The 23,518-nt window shown below is 39.6% G+C and overlaps 1 protein-coding gene across 1 annotated transcript; it reads left to right on the forward strand.

The window, feature by feature from the left end:
• Window positions 1-9,299: 9,299 nt before the first annotated feature.
• LOC110380797 (protein wings apart-like) lies at window positions 9,300-23,403 on the forward strand. Its single transcript, XM_049837376.2, has 14 exons — window positions 9,300-9,917; window positions 10,188-12,070; window positions 12,408-12,590; window positions 12,681-12,785; window positions 12,983-13,126; window positions 13,965-14,086; window positions 14,406-14,532; window positions 15,294-15,509; window positions 15,956-16,151; window positions 17,614-17,732; window positions 18,084-18,247; window positions 18,576-18,685; window positions 19,836-20,020; window positions 20,839-23,403. Exons 1-14 carry the CDS (start codon window positions 9,758-9,760, stop codon window positions 21,046-21,048), a joined length of 3,924 nt encoding a protein of 1,307 aa, XP_049693333.2. The 5' UTR covers window positions 9,300-9,757; the 3' UTR covers window positions 21,049-23,403.
• Window positions 23,404-23,518: the final 115 nt, after the last annotated feature.

A 23,518-nucleotide genomic window follows, 5' to 3' on the forward strand; every position in this document is an offset into this window, starting at 1 on the left:
GGTAGGTATGGACGCACAAACGTTCCTCTTTCCCGCAAAAACGACTGGACGGATTTTGGTCAAACTAAGCAATAATATCACTACATAGTTATAAAAATAAATAAATATAAATTACTTCCCTGTCTGTCCCTAAATAGGTGGGTAGATACCCATCCCATGCTTAAATCTTTAAAACAACGTAACAGTTTTGTTGCGACTTGCGGTACTTTTATCAGAAAGAGAGTTCATTGTGGAATCACAGAAACGGATAAAAACGTTTATATTTTAAAAGAAAAAGTAGCGGGATGCCACATACTTACCACCGCTTCAAACGTATCTAATTGAGTCGTGATTGGATATCAGTCTAATGTGAATAGCATGTCGCTTACCTAAGTAAATTAATAAAATCGCACCCCTGTAAATTCATTATACCTATTTTTATATCATCACGCATTTAATAAAAATACATAGATACGTAATCGATCTTCAGTCGATCTTACAAGTTTGTACCTACTTTACAGTTAACTTTTATAGAATTCGATGTACGTTATACCACCACCACACCACAGATTACCTACTTAAATAGTTACTAGATAGGTACTTATGATGGTTATAAGTACTTACTAACTAGGTACCTAAATACTAGCGGCCCGCCTTAACTCACTTCACTTCGATAACAGAGTTATATTATAAATAATATAAAATAATAAAAAAAAACTCTCCTCTCTCATTACTCTATCTATTTTAAAAAATCTATCTAATGAAAATGGGTTGCGTAGTTTTAAAGATTTAAGTGTAAGTATCTACCTTCGTACCTACGCTTAATTAACACAGGACAATCACATAGGACATAGGGACAGAAAAAGCGACTTTGTTTTATACTACATAGTGATGACATAAACCTTCCTCTTGAAACACTCTGATAAAAAAAAAAAACACATGAAAATCGGTTACGTAGTTTTGAAGATATAAGGTAAACGCGGGTGAAGTCGTCATGCCCCAATAGTCGTCAATTAATCTAAAAACTTTTATTTATTATTTCTACAGAATTTAAAATGGGCCGGTTTATATGTCAACATATTGTTGATAATATATTGCACAATTGAAATGACAATACGGGGTTTTAACAGTCATGGCATCGGAGATATGTTAGTCGAAATGTGTGTCATCATCAGCCTATCGCAGTCCACTGCTGGACATAGGCCTCTCCAAGTGCACGCCACTGAGATCGATTTTCGGCTTCTCGCATCCAGCTCCTGCCAGCCGTCTTGCGCAAGTCATCACTCCACCGTGCCTGAGGACGTCCTACACTACGTTTGCCGAGGCGCGGTCTCCACTCTAGAACTCGTTTACCCCAACGGTTATCGGTTCTTCGGCTAATATGGCCAGCCCACTGCCACTTCAGCTTGCTGATTCGGTAGGCTATGTCGATGACCTTGGTTCTCTGACGGATTACCTCATTTCTGATGCGATCCCTCAGAGAAACGCCGAGCATAGCTCTTTCCATAGCCCGCTGAGCGACTTTAAACTTGTGGACCAGCCGTACCGTCAGTGTCCACGTTTCGGCTCCGTAAGTCATGACAGGTAGGACGCACTGATTGAAGACTTTTGTCTTTAGGCACTGTGGAATCGACGATGTTAGGACTCGACGTAGCTTCCCAAATGCAGCCCAACCCAACTGAATTCTCCTATTCACCTCGTCCTCAAAGTTGTTTCTACCTAACTGCAATGTCTGCCCGAGGTATACATATTTCCGAACAACTTCGAGAACGGCGCCGTGTATCGCAATCGGTTCCGGTAGAACATGTTCATTGAACATGACCTTGGTTTTGTCCAAGTTCATCCGTAGGCCGATGCGTAGAGAAGATTCAGCCAGGTCGTTAAGCATCTGTTGTAGGTCCTGCAGCGTTTCCGCCATGATGACGATATCGTCAGCAAATCTCAAGTGAGAGATGTGTTCGCCATTGATGTTGATGCCGCGTCCTTTCCAGTTCAGCGTCTTGAACATATCCTCCATTGCATTAGTGAACAGTTTCGGGGAAATAACATCCCCTTGTCTCACTCCTCGATGCAACGGTATGGGCCTTGTTTGCTGATTCTGTACTTGGACGGACATTGTAGCGGCTTCGTAGAGACATCTCATCACTTGGATGTATCGCCAATCTACTTGACAACGCTGCAGGGACTCCAGAACAGACCAGATTTCAACCGAGTCAAAGGCCTTCTCATAGTCCACAAATGCTAGACACAGGGGCTGATTATACTCTTCGGTCTTCTGTATAATCTGCCGCACTGTGTGGATGTGGTCTATGGTGCCGTATCCGCTCGAAACCCAGCCTGCTCCGGTGGTTGGAATTCGTCGAGTCTTCGCGCAAGTCGGTTCGTGATCACTCTTGAGAACAGCTTATAGACGTGGCTTAGGAGGAAATGGGTCGATAGTTCTTCAACTGGGTTTTGTCTCCCTTTTGAAGAACAGGACGACAACACTCCTACTCCACGCCTCTGGAGTTCTCCTTCAAACAGGACGGCATTAAAAGCTTCTGGAGCTCCCCCAGTACGGGCTTACCTCCTGCTTTTAAAAGCTCTGTTGTAATGCCATCCTCGCCAGGGGCTTTTCCATTTTTGAGCTGTCTCAGAGCGATCTCGATTTCGCCACTGCTGACTTCTGGCAGGTCTTCGGTGAAATGGCGTGTTAATGTGGCTCTAGAATCCTCATTTCCGGGATCAGGTCGAGATGCATGCGATGCGTATAACCGGCCATAGAAATTTTCCACTTCCGAAAGGACTGCCGGCACCGAAGAAACGACTTCTCCACTTGTTGTGGTCAGCTTCGTCAAGTGGCTTCTTCCAAGAGATTGTACGAACACCTTTGACCCCGATTCAGCTCAATTGCTCTTTCAATGGCAAGAGTATTGGAGCACCGGAGGTCGCGTCGTACGTGCTTGTTGATCTCTTGGTTTAGAGCCCGCTTAGCTGACGAAGTGACAGGCGGGTTTTCACGTCGTTTCTTCATAAGCCCTAATGTCTCTTCCGAAAGCTTTGATTTCTTGCCCTTACGCTGCATGTAACAGAATCTCGAACCTTCCTCCCTGAGGATCCGAACCACATATTCGTGGTTCTGGTTAACGTCTGTTGTGGTTTCCACGGCGGCAAATCGGTTCTCCAAATTTGACTGGAACGTTTCGGATCCTGTCATGGTTTGGAGCAGTGTTGGTCGGAGCCTGGCCTTCATCAGACGGCAACGTTCGGCCTTGAAGTTGATATTCAGAGAGCCTCGGACAAGTCGGTGATCGCTACCGGTATTAAACCTATTGATCACGGAGACGTCTCTGAATATGTGCTTCTTGTTCGTCATGATGAAGTCAATCTCATTTTTAGTCATAGTGTCGGGGCTTTGCCACGTCCACTTCCTTTGGGGCTGCTTTTTGAAAAAGGAGTTCATCAAAAAGAGCCCCTCGCGTTCGAGGAAGTTGACGAGCATTTGCCCCCTATGATTCCTGCTTCCAAATCCATGGGATCCTACTGCCGATTCGCCGCAAATCTGTACTCCCACTTTAGCGTTAAAGTCCCCCATGACAACGGTGTAATGGGTCTTTGTAGTGAAATGGAGGGCCCTTGATATATCATCAAACATATCCTCCACTTCATCGTCTGAATGTGTCGAGGTCGGTGCGTACACTTGCACTACCTTGAGGCTATACCTGTCGGTGAGCTTTACGATAAGGTACGCTACCCTGTTCGACACACTAGACACCTCCACAACGTTATCAGCTAGGGACTTATTAACCAGAAACCCAACGCCACCTTGGGATTGTTGGTCTCCCTCTCGGAAGTACATTAGGTGACCTGATTCGAGGGTTATGGTGTCCTCCCCCTCTCTTCGAACTTCACATAACCCTAATATGTGCCACCTAATCTTCCCAAGTTCCACCTCGAGTTGCGCCAGATGCGAGTCAAGCCGTAGCGTGCGGCCGTTGTACGTCGCCAGAGTCAGTTTTGTTTGGTGGCCTCCCGTAACCCGGAGATTCTTCGCACCCCCTGCCCCGCCGTAACCACGGTCGCCACCGTGACCGGGAATAGCGGGACAACGAAATGTGTGTGCCCTAACAAAATCGTATTTTCGTGAAGTTCAGCTATCAAAAATGAAACTCAGCACGTGGTTTTGTGTTTTGATTTACATAACTCCAGTTTGGTCTGTGGTATGTTTTTTTGTTTAATTAGATAGTTAAGTTTATTTGCTGACGATGTAATATGCAATTTGGAATACTTTTAACATAGAAGATATATTTTTTTAATGTGACATCTATTGGTACTTTCAAACTCCAATTTGACCCAAAACCCGTCAATTTTAGAATTATTATGACGACTACTGGGACATGCTCAAAAGTTGCACCTAATCTCGTCATAATGAGGATATTTTGTGTTTTACACTACAAAATGCGAATAAATAGCTAATATCGGGACTTTTACAAAATTGTTAACTCTCTAGAACAAACATATTTAAGGTTTAGACTACATTTGTTGATAAAACTGCATTTCTTTTAAGCTTTTTCTTAGGGGTAAATTTTACTCTGCTGGTTCTAGATGCACGTTCACAGTTATGTTATTCGATTCAATTAATATGTTTCTTGATGGTTAAATTCCCTGTTTTCTATAAGTACTTATGCACTTTCTGCGAGTGTTTTTTTAGTTATATATTGGCCACTGTAGTCCTCCGCCATTCGATTAAGGACACGCAATACATATCTACCGCTTTGGGTACAAGTAGGTCTACCACTAGCCTTTGTACGCTTGGATTACAATTTGTGGTAAGCAAAAATTTACTGTTCTTACACTATGCTTTTTGTTCCGCATCTCGCATCGTATGTTGTACCGCATCTCCCTAACGTGCCTTAATAGCGCCTATATAAAAATTATGTCATTCAACTAGTTTTGACGCAAAAAATATTAAAATCAGTTTTAAAACTAAGATGACAAAGCTTCCATCGCTGTCACTTCTTTGCTTGTCGTATTCGATATTGATGGGAAAAGAGTAATCTCAAGTATGATTTTTTATTTAAAATTGTATGTACCTAGTGATTGCATGCTCGTAATTTTAATTGCAAATCATGACTGAAAGAAACTACAAGCAAGAGGGCCTTTTAAAAGTCATAGAAGCTGTAAATCAAGGGGCCACAACATCAGATGCAGCAAGAAAACAACTTTAATGAAATGGTGACACAAAACCGACAATTATCCCTGTATAAATATACTATAGAAATGAACCTAAGGACAATCCCTGGTTCTGTGCTAAACTATTGTTAACTATGGAGGAAAACTACTTGGGCTATTGCGTTGGGATGTTAGTGGATTAGGATATAGGAAACTATAGGAACTATGGCACCTGCCGATGACAATGTATAAAATACATGTTAAAATGGCAGGTGGAGGCTCGCCAGCTCACTTACTGGCCCCCCGGGAATCAGTCACTGATTATCAACAAGAGGACATGAGTGGCTGAAGGATGAGGATACCGCGGCGGACTTTAAACGCAGATCACGCGCTCCCTGCGGGTCCAGCATCACCGGCTCAAAATAAATACCACGAGGCACCTACCCTCCGAGCCAGACTACTAACCCTGCTCTAGCGACTCCACTCTGGACGGCCAATAAAGGCAAGCCAGAGGCGGGAGACCTATCCTCCGTCAAGCTTCACTCCGGCTGGCCGGAGTGAAGCAGGACAGGGACAGTATACTCTCCCTGGAGTACTTGGTATATATAGCCCTGCGGGGTCGCTACTCCCCGTCATCCGCTTCAGATGTCTTGCGGGGCTAATTAAGATTATTATCAGATATTATCTTGTATGTTTCTACCCGACCACGGGACTACTGAGTCCCGGATTTTTGGATGGGGAACGTGGGGCCGAAGCCAACACGCTAAAGCCCTTTTGAGACAACTTTAATGAAATGGTAACACAAAACCGACGATTATCGCTGTATACATTATAGAAACGTACCCAAGAACAATCCCCGGTTCTGTGTTATAAACTATTGCTAAATATGGAATAAAACTACTAGGGCTATTGGGATGGGATGCTAATGGACTGGGAATGGGGATTACTAAGGGAACTATGGCACCTGCCGGTAACAATGTTTGCACACGTAAAAATGGCAGGTCCCCCGGGAATCAGTCACTGAATAGCAACAAGAGAATAACAGGTACATGAGCGGCTGAAGGGTGAGGATACCTCGGCGGACTTTAAACGCAGATCACGCGCTCCCTGTGGGTCCAGCATCACCGGCCCACTCGCCACTTACCACGAGGCACCTACCCTCCAAGCAGGGCTACTAACCCTGCTCTAGCGACTCCACTCTGGTCGGCCAATGAAGGCAAGCCAAGAGGCGGGAGACCTATCCCCCGTCATGCTTCACTCCGGCCGGCCGGAGATGGAATTCAGTATACTCTCCCTGGAACACTCGGATGTATAGCCCCGCGGAGACGCTACTCCCCGTCATCCGCCTCAGATGCCCTGTTGAACGCTTATTTGTAATCATAATTTTGTTTTATACATTTAAAACATATTAACTGTTCAGACAGTTTGAACTTGCAAATTTTGATTGCAAAGATCTTTGCAAATCTTACTTAGCATGCGCTAAGCAGTACAAAGTTCTGATGAATGACATCCTTACCTACATATTTATGAATGTTTATTTCGTTGTAATTATTTCGTGGAAAGCTATATAATCAATGTGGCTTTTATTTTTTGTGAAAACTAATTATTTCATTTTAAAATTTAAATGTTTTAATAGTAATAATTTTACTCGTGCTACATATGCACATGACTGCATGGTTATTATAATTAAGAAATATAACATATATATTATAGACTGATTTTGTGATTCCAAGCGTTTGATAGATAGGGCAATTTGATATAAATTAAAATGCAACTATATATCTGTTTTATTGAATACCTGCTCTTCTAACAGATTATGTTTCAAAGGCACAAGTGTGCTAAACAAATTCAAGCACAAAAAACTGTACATAACTTGAACTTTATGTTCAAAGGCAGAGAGTTTAGATTAGCATTAAAAGATGACGAGTACTGGGAATATTTGACGAGTATCCGTACAAATCAGACGACTATTGGTACAAATCGCCCTTTTTTTACTTTTGCCTTAATAAGTACATAAATCCATCAAAATGATTAATAAAACATTAGTTAATTAGAATAACGAATAAATACTCTATCACGTCATGCAAAAATTTTCATTTTCTATTGAATATTTAACGCACAGTAGCGCTTCAAAGTCAGCGATTTCCGAAATCCGACGACTATTGGTACGTTTACCTTACTTAAGCGTAAGCGTACAAAGGCACATAGGGATATAGGAACAGAAAAAGCGTCTTTGTTTTATACCTGTGGTTACCACAGATTTCCTTCTTAATCACTCGTAATTAATCACAAGTACTTATGTCTTTTTACGAACTACCACAGTGTGGTTACACGTAAAGGGACACCTCTCAAAAATATGCCCGTTTCGCACCTCCTATAGCCATACATAGGTATATTGTAAGTACGTATGGCCGATTTTATTTAATGTTTTCAGGGCGTAAAACGTGCTGAAAATCTGGAGTTACAGATAACTTATTATCTTATTCATTATTTTCTTTTTGCCTCACCTCACCTTAGTTCTTCAGTACCAACACACGTTTAAATTGTACGAAAAAATATTCTTCTTTTGGGGTTATTTTATAGAAAGACTAAGAACTGACTGGACAACATAATTCTTATTTAGATACATACATAGCTATAAGAATTTTCCAGGTCTAAAATGCCCAAACATTTTCATTTCAACTGCAATTCAAAAATTGAAATATTATCTATGGTTTTGCATGGGGCAACGCATGAGTAAGGTCCGTGGTGTATATCACGCAGGTATATTCACAAAATAAGCACCTATTACAAAACCGAAGTTATTACAAAGCTGACTTAAAATATGACTCTAGTAAAGATTAAAGAAATGCTGAGATCTCAGGATTTTAACCCTACTTACTCCCTGGTTAGGGTTGAAGAATGTACCTACCTGCCCTCACTAATAGATATGTAAGTATAGGTAACAACAACCAGTGATGTGTTTTTAGCTGTTAAGAGACCAACACACCCTGATAAAAATGGTCTGGATCCAAAACTGAATCTATTTTTCAAATCGGTCCAGTACTTCCTGAGATTAGCCCATTCAAACCAACAAACTCTTCTATTTTATGATATCTATTGACTATATTAGTATAGATAGATGAACATTCTATGGACACAACCCTTCACCGGTTATCACCTATACTAACTTACATACTTACTTTATTACCTATTTAATTTGTTTCTGTTATGGAAAAAGCCCGAAGTTACAGTACACCTAGGTTTACCTAACTGGCTACAAGTGAGTGTAATCGGCTATACCTACACGGCTAAACTTATCCTCTTATCTTCACTTAGAACTAAGTGTATCCATCATCATCATCTCCCGAGTTTTTCTCAACTATGTTGGGGTCAGCTTCCAGTCTAACCAGATGCAGCTGAACCAGTATTTTTTTACAAGGAACGACTGCCTAATGGACCCGCGCAACCCAATACAACTTGATAAGACTAGTGTTAGACTTACTGGTTTCCGACTGCCCGTAACGACAAAAATCTATGTAAATACAATAATTACAGCATTAATTACTTTAAACGGTGTTTTGTTGTTTACTATTCTTAGAATTAATATACAATCTTCATACTGAAATTACATTCATACGCCCTCTGAGGCAGATTTTGGTGGTACTAATTTTATTAAAATTGTGAACATATTTAATACCCAAATGTATATGAATAAAGAATAAATAAATTGATTGAAAAAAAAAACTATGTATTTATGAAAATAATTATTTACCGTAGGTACTCAAATGGACTATTAAAACAAGATACAAAATATATTTTCAGAAAAGCATGTAAAATACAAGACTTTTTTATTTGTATTTATTATGCCGCCACTTCTGCAAATTCAAACTTCCCGGCCGCAAAAATTATTGAACCTTCATGGCGCTATGAGCGCTGCTGTGCAGTCTATGGTTAGAACGACGCCATCTTTGTTTGTGTTCACACTATTTTCAAACGTTTTGGGAATGTAAATTAATTGTTAAAATATATTGTTGGTCAATATTTCACAAATATTTCAGTTACATTAACAAACATTACAGGTATTTTAAAATTAAAAATACTACAGATTGAAAAATTTGCGCCTCTATCAATATTTTGATTCATTATAAAAGCTCTATGGCTGTGGTCTCTGTTTTACTGCGTTTCTATTGGTTGCTCGGAATCAGTTCTTGTTTAGCCAATATGGCGTCTTTTGTGTTATGAGATGACAACATCGCAGTTTGTGTCCTATTTGTCATTTACTCATATTAAAATCAACATTAAAGATCTACCTCAAAAGTTCAAAGAGAATCGGATAATTAAAATGGAAGTTGTAAAAACGTGATAAACTGTTATGTCGATTGATTACGCATTTGAGTGCATCTGAGGGAAAAGTACTTGGGGCTCCTGTAAAAATGGCGGGTGTGTTATCTTTATGGGTTGTGTTTTCATTTCATTTGGAGAAAGTCTAGTGATGGTCAAAAAGTGTTATTGATGGATTTTTAAAGTGTCTCGAACATACAATTCGCGTTTGGAATCGGCATGTGTTTCTCACTTTGACATTTGCCTAAACGATTGATTAGACTGAGTCGGTGCTGGTGTCATCGTTATTGATGAAATTATCAGCATGTCGCGCTGGGGCAGAGGCCGAGGCGGTAGCGTGGCCGTACCGCTGGATAGTGCTCTCTTTAGAGAAAATAGTAACTGCCCAACAGCAGCTCGTTCGGCGGGCACGGTGGGCAAATGGGGAATCACTAGCTTCACGTCGATTAGAAGCGCACCTTACGGTAAGCACGTTTACTAATACATTTGTCATTTATAAACAACCTTGAAGTCAAAAACTATAAGTTACCCATATTTTTCATGTTATGACAAGATTCTCATTAGATAATTGTTGGTAATCAGTTATTAAACATAGGTGAAAGTAAATTTTTGAACAGAGCATTTATTTTGGACGAATGTTGCTATTTCGATTGTCTATGGTACATTTATATCATTAGATGTTTTATTTATGGTTTACTTTGTTTATTTACTATTTGTTTACCTTGATATTCCAGCATATGCAAACAATATTCTTAAAAAGCCTGTGCAAGATCAGAACAGTCCGCTGACAGTGCCAGCAGTTGAGACTGAGCAGCCACCACCAAAGCCCAAGAAATTCTTTAAATCTCGCAATGCAGAGGTCTACCCACCAGTTCCACAGATCACTTATGCTCCACCAGTACCTGCTGCACCCCTCTCACCTGAACATCCTTCACACAGCAAGGAAAAGAAAACAACTAAAAGAAACAGGGCTTCTTATACAAGAGATTCATCATCTCCTGAATTACCTCGCCGCAACTCTGAAAAATCTAAAGCAAAAAGAGGTGCAGTGGCCACAAAGGCATCCAAAAAGGAAGAAGCACCAGCTGAAAATACTCAACCTCCAAATAAGCGTTACCTGGTTCGCAATCGTGATAAAGTGATCAATTATGCTGAAGATGGCAGTAATAGCCCCATTCCAGAGTTCACTCGGTATGAATCAACACAATCAAAGGTTGCCTCACCAAAAGTACCATCACCCAAAGCCAGTCCATTAGTAAGTAGTCCAACTGTCATTAAAACAGATGTTACAAGTCCATCTACGAGTAAGGAAGCTAATGAAGAGCGTAAACCACCTCCAATAGTTCTACGGATATCCAAAGGAACATCAAGAATTGTAAGCACAGATTCAAATGAAGGTTTTACATCACCTAGTTCTGATAGGCATTCATCTTTGGATACTCATTCAGATGTTGGGTCTGATCATAAAAAGAGTCCATCTATGGAAACAATATGTTCTCCTAAGCATGAAGGTCTTAAAATTACAATCAAGTGCGGTGGTCTTACTCAGGAAACCAAAAAGGAAAAGAAGAAGGAGAAAAAAGATCACAAGTCACACAAACGTCATCACAAGAACTCTGATGATGAGCCATTAAAGAAATTAAGTTCCCCACAACCAGGGACAGATGCATATGACCTTTACAAAACGCTTGCATCACCATCACAAGAAACTGAGAAGGAATCGAAGATCAAATTGTTGCCTGGAGATGATATTGAAACTCAACTTGCTAAACTAGATTCAGGCTCAGTTATTACATCACCAAGACTGGAAGTTCAACCCAATGAGCTCCCACCAGAACCCAAACCCCCAGAGAGTAACACTGGAAGATCTCGAAGAAACAGGCCCAATATCAATTATAGTGAAAATGATGATTATTTGGATGCCCTGACAACTGGTATTCCAAATAAACATGGAACTAAAACAGTAAGTGACATCAAAAAGGAAGGAAGAAAGACTAGGAGAAAGCAAGAGACCCTTGCTGATATAGCTTCCACTGTTACCACTCCAGAGCATGAACAAACCATTGAGAAAAATGAAATTCCTATTGAGAAGAATGATTTGATTGACATCCTCTCTGGAGGAAGTGACAGTGGTAAAGGTGGAGATACACCTAAGGTGAAGAGTTACAGGAAGCATAAAAAGCATAATAAAAATTCAAGCCCTGATCATGATGTAGAAATGCCACCAGAAGATATCCCTGTAGAACAGGGTGCAGCTAGTGAAGAAGTCGGTCAGGAAGAGGAGACTAATGAGGTAGTTGCTCAAGCATTTAATACTAATAACACTCCAACCTACTCCCAAGCCAACACACAATCTTCAGATTCAGCTTACAATAGCTGCCCTAATGAGAATTTCGAAGAAGAGATTCAGAAACCTCAAGAAGATGTATTTAAATCTCCCAGGGGTATGTGTGATACAGAAGATCATGTACAGAATGATGACAAGCCTAGTGTTAAATTAGTTATAACTAAGAAGAAAGGATCTATATTTAAGAGTAAATCACTTGTGAATGACAACCCATCACCCCTGCCGGCTAGGAAGAGACGTCATCTGTATAGACATGAATGGGCTAATGATGTAAGTATTGTGGTATATACCTAATCATCCTATGTACTTATTAAAATGTAGTTATTTTAATATTGCCTACAGACTTTTGATAAAGTTGTTATTCAAAAATTCTTAGTTAATCATCATCTTGCCTTTGATTTACCAATTTTTAATTTTCAGAAAAGAAATTACAAAAATAGCCTGATATAAATTCTTTAGCAGGTTAAAAATCTTAACAATTTATTAATAGTTTTATTATTGTATGACACAATTAACCTTGAAACTACAAGTACATAGTACAAATGGCTTAGTAACATGCTGAAACAATACCACAGTTTTTGTTAAAGCCATGTTATTGTAATTGCAGAAAGGAAATGAGACTCCAAGGCCTGAACCTGTAGAGAATGCAGAAGTGAGGAATCAAGTTGGTGAGGTATCGGAGGAGCTCAGCAGAGTGACTCGGTATAGAGCTCCTGATCCCATAGTTGATGATCCTGTTGAGGCAGTTAAACCTTATACTAGCGTCAAGTGTAGTAAAGAGGCTAAAGAGGTATGTTACATTATGATTGCTAAGTTTTCTAATAGGTCATTCTGAAAAATCTGAGCATATTCTAATAAAATTTTACTTTTCTGTTTACAGTTTTACACAGTGGTTAGAAACGTGAAGAAAGCGCATCAGATCCAGGAAATTGGAGAATTCCAAGAGTTCAATGATGATGTGGAATATCTATTAGATGCTTTGCAGGTAAAGAAAACACACTTTTATATTCAGTTGTGTCTGTATTTCATAATAATTCACTTACACTAATCACCTTATCATAATACAATGTAATTAACTGTGCTTGTATCCACATTTTTTTATTCAAATCTTTGTATGCATATTGCATACTTTCATAGAAAAGTGAGATGTTTATATTTTACAAGAACTTATGCATTGATTAGAATAACAACCCGATCTCGACGCGTTGCCTGTCGGCGATCACACTGGCGAGCAAATGCACCGCGCCCGCGTTCCGCATGCACTTGCGAGCGCACGGCACCGTGCAGAAGTTCTTCAGCGCCCTACATGACGCCACCAATGATCAGGTTAGTGGCTTTAAGCGTTATATATCTGCATAAAAAGGGCTATACTGTATTTGGGTAGGCACATAAGTAAAAGTATACAATATAATAGGACTTTCTAACACAATTATACATATTAAACAAATAAACTGCTCCTTGAAATAATGATGCAATTGAGTAGTTGTTATTATTGTATTAACATTGATTTTCAGACACATTTTATTTATGAGTTTTTAAATAAAGAGTCATATAAAGATTGTTTATCTTTAGTGCAGCATCTACACAAATGGAGTTAAGATAGTTCATAACTTTCAATTACTTGTCTGTTTTGTTTATCTCTCTGTTGATATTGATAAGACAAAGTTGCAACAATCAATCACTGTACAATTTGGTTTATCTTGACCCAAACAAATTAATAAACAAAATACGTGTTATGTAATATTCATTTAGTAGGCCTGTAAACAAATTGGTTTATCTACCACAACTTAATAAATAATTAAATCTCAACATCTATTACAACAAACAAATTATGCTATTTTTTCTCTCATTAAATGGATCATTATAACTATTTAAAACCTGATTATCTTATAAAGCTTGTGGTCATTACATAATATTGTCATGATGATGCCACATATTTCAAGATAAACAAGCATTGTGTGACTTTGCACTTTAAGTTGTGGCATTATAAATTCAACTTGACGATTCATCTGTCCTATGCTACTTATAAACTGAAAAACTATCATTAATCATAAGTAAATTAAAATAGAAACTAATCTATATTTGTCAATATATGTTCATTAGTAATATTAGCTTGTATAACTTGTACTATGTAGGTAAAAAATATAATGAACTTTCTTTACAGAGCTTGGGTCTATGTACTGCAACAGTGATGTTTGTGTTGTCACAAGATCGTCTCAACATGGATCTGGACCGTGAATCACTTGAACTTATGCTCAATTTACTAGAATCTGATGCATCACATAAGTAAGTTTCATTGTTTATTTAAATAATAATAATCTTTTATTTATTTTCCATATAAATAACTAATTGTTCTCTGTGTTACCACCCATGTCCCGAGGGCACTACTTCTTGCTCCCAAACAAAAGTAGTACCAAATGTCATTTAAATTGTTGCTATACTATAATATAAATTATATATAAAATTATAATAGCTATAGTTTTGGTACGAAAGTGGTTTGAAATACACAGCTAATTTTAACATTTGTACATAATACAATGTATTTGTAAAGAGTAAATTGGAATGCATATAAAAAACACATAATAACAATTGATTTTTCTTCCAGAAATGCACTTGACGATTGTGGCTTGACATCAGCACAATTGACGAAGACCCAAGAGAGAGTTCGTGAGCTCTGTGCTGAAATCAAGAGCCAAGGGAAAGCACAGCATTTGGATCTGGAGAATATTACTGTAAGTGACCTTTCTTTTAGTTGTAGACATATTGATTATAGGTTTCTGTTCACATGACACACATCTAATAGGGTAAATTATAAGATTAGTTTATACTACATCTGTGGATGTAGGATTTGTGTATTCTACTTTCCCTAATCTTTATTAAGATTTGCATTATGAGTGTGTATGTGTGAAGATATCTTATCTCAAATCAAGTGCAACGAGAAAAGAAACATTTACTGTTCTTTAAATAAAACAACAAGTATTACAAGGAAAATCTTTACTTTTAACCAGATACCTATAATATCTGTTTATCTGGTTTCATTTTTATAAAGGTTAAAATAGTAGTACTTCCCTATTTATCTTTATTGAACCAAGTATGTAGAATATATCCACATGTCCAGGTCAAGTAGCAAGCATCAATATTCAGATAAATAAAAAGTTGAGCCTTAAGTCTTGACCTTGATTGAATTCAAGTAAACAGAAAAATACATGTATTTTTAAATAAATAGTACTAAATTTTGTTATTTTTTATTAAACATGTTATAGAATATGTACAAGCCTTTTTCACGCGGTTTCACTCATTTCCTCTGGGCACTACTGTTCGTACCGGAATTAAATATAGCCTGTGTTATTAGGGAAGAGTGTAAATATTTTTAATCGGTTCAGTAGTTTTGGAGTCTTTACAAAAAAAAATGTATAGTAGAGTTATTGTGCTCGAAATAAAAGAAATACTTAGTTCAAACAACCAATGATTAATATCTATAACAAAATTCCAGGTGGGTCATTTAGCAATGGAAACTCTTCTCTCGCTGACATCAAAACGCGCTGGTGAATGGTTCAAGGAAGAACTTCGCGTTTTGGGCGGAGTTGACCACATTGTTCGCACAATTCAAGACTGCGCCTTGAAACTTGACACGCCTATAGAAACTTGGACCAATGCTGACGTTGAAGTGCTAAGGAAGGCCGATAGGTGTTTGCGGGTCCTGGAAAATGTAAGAATTTCTATCTGTAATATTAATTTTTGACGTGAACGTGTCTTGATGGATTCAACCATAGTTATGAGAGATGCCAGATTTACATGTATTATAAAATTAAATATTACTTAAATGCAACAAGCTAGGTTATGAATGAAGGTACAAGTTTTGACTGATGAATTTGCTATGGTAAATAACTGAACATTAGTTTATAAATAACAAATGGGTCGCAGTTTTTATCCTTTAATTCTAAGTCAAAATCGTTTATCGTTACTAAACTAATCAAACTATCAGTATTTAACTTACAAATACGTCTCTTTTCACCACTTCTTATTATCATTCGTTTTCATACTCTATAGATTCATATGATAGGTAAAAGAAATAAAACTGATAACTACATAAAACAGTTTCTAAGATTATGTAATATACCATGTTAACACCCTTTAACCAACACAACTCCACAGGTGACACAAGCAAACGAGGACAACCAGATCTACCTATGCGGCAACGGCGGCGTCGCCGCGCGCACCGTGTGCGGCGTGCTGCGCGCCTGGTGCGGCGCCGCGCGGCAACATCATGCGCTGCGACAACCGCTGCTCGATGCTGCACTGCCGGCGCTCAAAGTGCTGCTCAATCTGTCACATAACTTCGGGCCTAATGGTAAGTTGATACAGTACATACATGGAAGACAACGAGTTATAGGAGTTTTCCTCAACCTATGAGGACTTTTACAAGAAGAGACTGCATGTCTGACCTCCTCAACCCAGTGACCCGGACAACCCAGTTATGAGGCATCGTTCAGACCAAACGTATTGTCGGCCGCTGACTGTGAGCGCGCGTTACGCAGTTTATTGCTTTTCCATATATATTGAAATTGTCGTTCACACCGAACCGACTATACGCTGTTACGTCGTCTGTTGTAGCTGACTCTCAGTGGCCGATTATTTTACTACGCGACTATGCACGGCGGACGCGGATTGGCTACGCGGACGCAGTTGCCGAATAGCGCCGCTCCGCCGCGTACGCACCGCCGCGCCTCGATACAGCACGTCGATAATTAGTGTCCCTTTTATATAAACTTAAACGTATTAAAGATAGTAACTCATCGAATGTTTTACTGTCATACGAAAATATTTCTTGAACTTATTTGGATAAAGTCTATATTCGAAATATAAAGTATGAAATTGACCAAGAAAACATCTCTTCAAATTAAAGGGATGTACCCACAATCTCTTCTTATTATTATTTTCGTCTTCCTCTAGAGCTTCGCAAATGGCAACTATCTGAATGCGCATCATTTAATTGAAATATCAGTAAAACGTCTGATTTGAAAAAAATAAATTACGCTAGTTTTATCGTTTATAAAATACTACACAACTTCAAATACTCAACCCTTTTATGTGTAGAATAGTCAGCCGCTCAGCGTACGCATCTAGTGTGAACCTACAAGAGTATTCTTTTGTTCACACATGTAGCGCATCGTACGCTATAGCCTATTGTCGGCTTGGTGAGTACGCGTACTGCAGATTGAGTCGACGTTCACACTGGGGCAGACAGTGAGTATACTCACAGTCAGCGGCGGACAATACGTTTGGTGTGAACAATCCCTGAGTTATAGGAGATTTTCGATCGAATCACAAATATAGGAATCCACAGAAGAAACCCGGTCTTTGATATCGCCCGAAGAATTTCAAAGCTCAATTGGCAATGGGGAAGGCATATTACATGGGGCAGAAAGTTCTTCATTGGCAGGCCCTCTAGACGGACGGAAGATCTGACCAGGGTCGCCAGGACGCAATGGATTCGGTTCGTTGACGATCGTGCAAAGTGACGACTTTGGGGAAACCTTTGCCCCGCAGTGGACATCATTCGGCTGAAACGACAACGATGACAATGGATCAGTTTTTATTTCATGTTAAAAGTACATAGATATTCAAGAAAAAAAATAACACAACAGGAATTAGGATATAAAAATGGTATTTCTATGTGGCTTGGAAAATTGGACACAAGACATTTCTTACGACCTATTTACACACAAAACTTACCTAATATAAACATAAATTCTTGTAACTAAAAATAGTGTCTTTTCTAGTTCTTTATATGCCAAAACTTTTTTTTGCAGTGTCCTTAGGAGCGCAGGTGATTGGTGAACAGCCATCAGTGATGGAGACTTGTCTCCTCATACTGTACAACCAAGGGAACTTCATCCCTGACAACAGAAACTTCGAATTTAGTGTTTGCGTAAGTATCCAACTGCGTAATACAAATGCAAGATGCTCGAAGGTATCGGCCTTGACAGCGGGAAAAATAATTGCTTGATACTAGATGATACTAGGTGACTACACCACTTAATTAGACTATTCTATTGAAGTATATTTATAAATTTTGTCTAAGTGTTCTTTAAATAAACCAAACCATATTTTTCATAAACGATTATAGACTGTCTACATAAATTATTGGAATGGTACAGATAAATAATGTGTCCTTGGTTGTTATTGATCCAGTACCCTAAAAAGTTCATGACATCACTAGAAATCTTTATTTAAAACACGGCCATGACTTGAATATTTATTTTTATTCTTCATTTCGCAGGTGTTGTTGCTGTTAATAAACTTAGTTCAGAACAACGAAGCGAATACCGAGAGGCTGTTGAATGCGCGTATTCGTGTTGACAACGAAGATGAAATTATATCCAGGAGTATTGGAGCGCTAGACCTTATTGTAGATCTGTTCTATAAGAGAGAAGACCTTGCTAGGTAAGTCCAACATAAACTTATCTCAAACACAGATATTTTTATCTTAAACCAAGATTTGGAACTATAAAGTACTAAAATTAATGTACTGCCTTTGCATACTTCGTCGTTTTGAATGAAAAGCAAGGTAACATGAAGATAAAATCCTGGAAGTACAACTTCAGCAGTAGGTAAAGTTTTTCTATTGCAAATCCTATAACATTTGGAATAAAAAAAAGAAGACACTTGTGCCACATTTTATCGTACCGACTGCTAGTTTCAATTTGCAGTTAGAACAACTTAAGTAAATTGTTGTACACTGAAACTTTAAGAACATATTATAATCTTACAGGCGGGCTGAGGAAAACACCGACGCCATTCTAGACGGTGAAAAGGAACCGGACGATAATAATGACAAGAAGAAGCAATCTCAAGACGACATAGACGAGACTGTTGCGAAGTGTAAGTATTTCTCTTATTACCGGCTATATTTTGAAATAAATCATTTATTTGCCTAAAATGTATGTTACATATATGATTGTACTAGCCGTTTTCCCGCGGTTTCACCCACGTCCCGTGCGAGCTTACTGCCCGCGCCGGGATAAAATAGACTATATTACTCGCAGATAATACAGCTTTCTAATGGTGAAAGAATATTTCAAATCGGTCCAGTAGTTTTTGAGTTTGTCCATTACAACCAAACAAACAAAGTTTTCCTCTTTATAATATTAGTTAGATATGTGTTCCAATACTTTTCGCCTTACGGCATGCAAATTATTGTCTTTGATGACAGTTGACAACATTAACAATTCACGAATGTGAGTACGGAATGAAGTGACCCATGAACCATTGGGACGCCAGTGGAAAACAGTGGAGAAAAGTTGTAACAGCAATGTAGTTAGGAGCAAAAGAACGCGTTATCTTAATTTTTAACCGTATTTTGTTTACATAATACTTCTACGAAACTCGAAGTATTATGTAAGTTTACGTGACTTCCTGAATAAAAGAGATAATGTAAATATAACATATGCATATGCATTGAGGTTCTGGTCATAACTATTATACGTTTCCCTGAATTGCTATATAATTTTATGGGTAGGTAGGTACTATATTTTTTTTTCATGAATAGATTCGGATACCTGTACCTAAAGCCACGTATAGATTTACGAAACGTATCATTCAAAGCCGGATACATATTTACGAATGTAATGTGAAATGTAACACGCAATAAAAGAATTTGCCGTCATTATTTTCGCAACGTATCAATATCAATGTAACAAAATTCCCATAGTATGCACGCCTTTACAACCCGTGCGCGATCCACCATTTGTCAGTTTATTCATTTATTATTTATACAAAGGAGCACGCAGTGTGCACGGGTTGTGTGTGTCTAGACTGAGCTATGTTCGCCGCGCGCATGCTGGAAACAGATGTGAGTTCTTCATGCTCGGTTCAGGCGCGCCTTGCGTGCACACTTTTGAAATGCTCCTTTCATTATATTTCGTAAGTCTGTACCCGGCTAAATATTGTTTTGACGGACCAGACAGAGTTTTCTTTAGATATTGTACAATCTGTTAAGAAGTGGGATAACCTAAGTTGTGTATGTGTTTAGTGCTAGCGCGTGCGGGCGCGCACATGGAGCACAGCATGGTGGGCGCGTACATGGCGCTGCTGCTCGGCCACGCCGCCGGCGCCGCGCCGCGCCACGCCGCCGCCGTGCGCGCGCGCGTGCCGCTCTACGCGCCGCTGCTGCCCACGCTCAACAAGTACTACGCCTTCCTGTCGCTCACCGCCAGCGTAAGTACACACGCCACATGCGCTGCTCGTTGCCTGCGCCGCCGCGCCACGCCGCCGCCGCGCGGCGCCCGCCGCGCTGCCCACGCTCAACAAGTACTACGCCTTCCTGTCGCTCACCGCCAGCGTAGTTCATGCGCTTTCGCTCGCCGCGCCGCCGCCGCTCGCCGTGCGGCGCGTTGCCTCTACGCGCCGCTGCTGCCCACGCTCAACAGGTACTGCTTCCTGTCGCCACGCCACACGCCACATGCGCTGCTGCTCGGCCACGCCGCCGGCCGCGCCATCACGCCGCCATGCGCCAGCGCTCCCGCCGCTGCTGCCCACGCTCAACAAGTACTACGCCTTCCTGTCGCTCACCGCCAGCGTAAGTACACACGCCACATGCGCTGCTGTGAGGCCACGCCGCCGGCGCCGCGCCGCGCCACGCCGCCGCCGTGCGCGCGCGCGTGCCGCTCTACGCGCCGCTGCTGCCCACGCTCAACAAGTACTACGCCTTCCTGTCGCTCACCGCCAGCGTAAGTACACACGCCACATGCGCTGCTATGAGGCTACGCCGCCACATCGTCTGCTACCTGATTCGTGGCTGCTCTTCGCTGCATTTATCAGTCCGCAGCCTCCACTGGAAAAATGGTCGGCCCCATCGGCAGTCAATCCTATATGGCTCGGCATCGTCTTTGGAATTTTACTATTTTATCTTGCGCTATTTGTATTTTTTTCAGGTAAACGTGTAAACCTGATATTTAACTTATTTAAATTGCCACTTTAACGTGCTAACCCTCTGAGTTTATCACGAGTTTAAATCGATATTATCTACATTTCAGGCCGAAGCCGCAATTGTGGCTCACGTTAAAGCTACGCATCGTATCATCGAGTTCATGAAAGCGAGCGACAAGGAGGCCGAAACTGCAGCTGAGCCGCCCACAGACGTGCCACAAGACATGTCGCTAAGCAACCTCAACTACAGCCTCAACTACAATACGTCTAGTTCCGACCGTATGTCCTCCTCAATGGAGCTTGACGGCTACCACTGAGACGCACTCAGCGCGTGTGTGTGACCGGGACTCGGCCAATTCGCATACGCAACGTATCGTAAGGCTAGACTTATACGAGGGCATACAATTTAGATAAGCAGCGTAAGCAACGACGCTTCATTTAAAAGTATGCGTGGGATTAGGTTCGCTTACGATACGTGCCGTGTGTGTTAAGCCTCGCTTGTGCTCACCGATGCCGAATCTCGTGCGAACTACTGAAGCTTCGCTTAGTGATCGCCAGTCGTCCGGCCCAACAGGCAACCCAACCGATGTTGGCCCAGTTCGAATAGTGAAACCGTGGACGATACTGAATCGCATCGTTGTGCCCACAAGTATAATCATAAGTTTTGGTTAGAAATGCAGATCGTTAAGTACCGGGAATGTTTTATGATAAACGGAGATTTATTACTGTTCTGTTGGCTGATAGAGTTTATGTAGGGTATTGGATAGTGTCGAGCGTTGATTTCGACGTGAACTTCCTAATGGCTTGACATTTAGGAATGGCGCGTGGTTTTGTTAGTGCATGCATATGTGTCTTAACATGTATCTACTAAGCGTTTAGATATTCGGAGTCTTGAGTTCATCCTTGTTGTAAGACTTGTAAATACGAACCAAATCAACAAATAACCCTTGTATATTGTGAACACCCTTTAGCAATAGTATATAATATGCCATTTGTAAAAGTGAAACAATATTATAGGTGGTGGACGTTTGTTTGCACGCGGCTATTATAAGTACCTCTTCTCTTTGTATCGATACTTCTTCCTTCTCTTTGATATTGTAAATATAAATCACAGACTGTTAAGATGATAGTTATGTTGACGACATAGATATGGGTTATGAAGTCTTAATTAAATTGAGATATTCCGAGTTTAAGCCACTGAACTGGCAATATAAAAGTGCAAAAATAGTCGAGTAAGTGTATAATAGATATGTATTCTTTTATGTGAATATTGTGTCTGCACTTTTTTGTATTATACCGCTCCGAGAGAGTTACAAATTATTAGAGTATTGTTCTATTGAGGCACAATCGTTTATTGTAAATAAATTTTAGCTAGTACCAATAGTTCGGTCTCTGTTGAGGAGTAAAGTTAGAGTAGGAACAGTTGACGATGTCTGCGTATGTTGAGACGTAATGCAGCGGGCGGCGTGACGTCACGCCGCCCGCCACGAGATGGTGCAAAATGTACAAACACTCACTTGATAGTCGCTCGCAAATGAGAGAATGACCTGTGCTTAGATATTAAAAAATTAGGACAATTTATGATGTTGGATTTTTAACCAGTTGTAGGACTAGACGGCGTTTGAATAATGATTTCCTTATCATAAACTTGTTTACAAAAGACTCCATGTTCACAACTCGACTGATGTCCATTAGGCAACATTTTATTTTTATGATTGAAATATAGAACTAATTATTAAGGCACATAAATTACTTAATTTTATCTAGTATCGCAGATTAGACGTTTTTCTAAATCGAATATTTGAGTATGTCTAGGAATTTTGTATCAATGATTTTAATTTGTCACCAGCTCTCAGCGATACACTGGTTGAGGCAGAGATAAAAATGAACTACAGACAAATTAGGTTTTGTAATTGCTTATATAAATCGTTGTCATTGTCGTCCCATGTATTTATAAGGATTTGTTGATATTTGGCACAATTTGGCTCTGCAGCACTAAATAAACACGTTGGATTATACTGTGTCGGTAACAGAACTTCATTCCTAATAATAATTTATGTCAGGTTAGTTGTTACATTCGTGTTTGACGCATTTTGTTCTGAATTTAATATTATTAAATTGGAGATTGTAGAAATTATGTTCTTATGTACACAATACGGTTGCACGGTTCGCATGAATTTCACACGAGAAGCAACGTTTCACTGTTACGGGAATGCACGGAGTCAATTCTGCTCTTCGTTACCTTGTGACGACATTTTCTGACAGCTTTACTTTATTTATAAGACGTTTTTTAAGATGACTAAATGGGTATATTATGTAACTCAAGTTGTAAACTCGCTGTGTTTTGTTAAATTACAGCTAGGATTATTATATTTAAAAGACCAGGGGTTTCCTTATCAATTTATTTTGTGTACAGCTATGATTTTATTATTGCCTAAATTATATTTACGTAATTTATTGACCTGTGTATGTATGAACTAAGCGTAGCTCTAAAGTGCATTTCGTTACGGAATTTTCATCTTTATAACACCTGTGTTTTGAGTAATATGTTGTTTAAAACTATTATCACGAGAGTTTGATATCTTGAGAAATTATTATTGTATATGTAATGTGTAATTATGTTATAAAGTATTACGTGTAATTATTAAAAGAAGACAATTTAAATAACTAAACTGTTTTATTATTCCAGTACCTAGTGGGAAGGTCCTAGTAATGTGCAATATTCTGTGAATATGAACTACCTACCTAAAGGGGAAAAAAGGGAAAAGGTTATTGAAGAAAATTAGG

This window comes from Helicoverpa armigera, chromosome 14 (assembly GCF_030705265.1).
Source record: "Helicoverpa armigera isolate CAAS_96S chromosome 14, ASM3070526v1, whole genome shotgun sequence".
NCBI lineage: Eukaryota > Metazoa > Arthropoda > Insecta > Lepidoptera > Noctuidae > Helicoverpa > Helicoverpa armigera.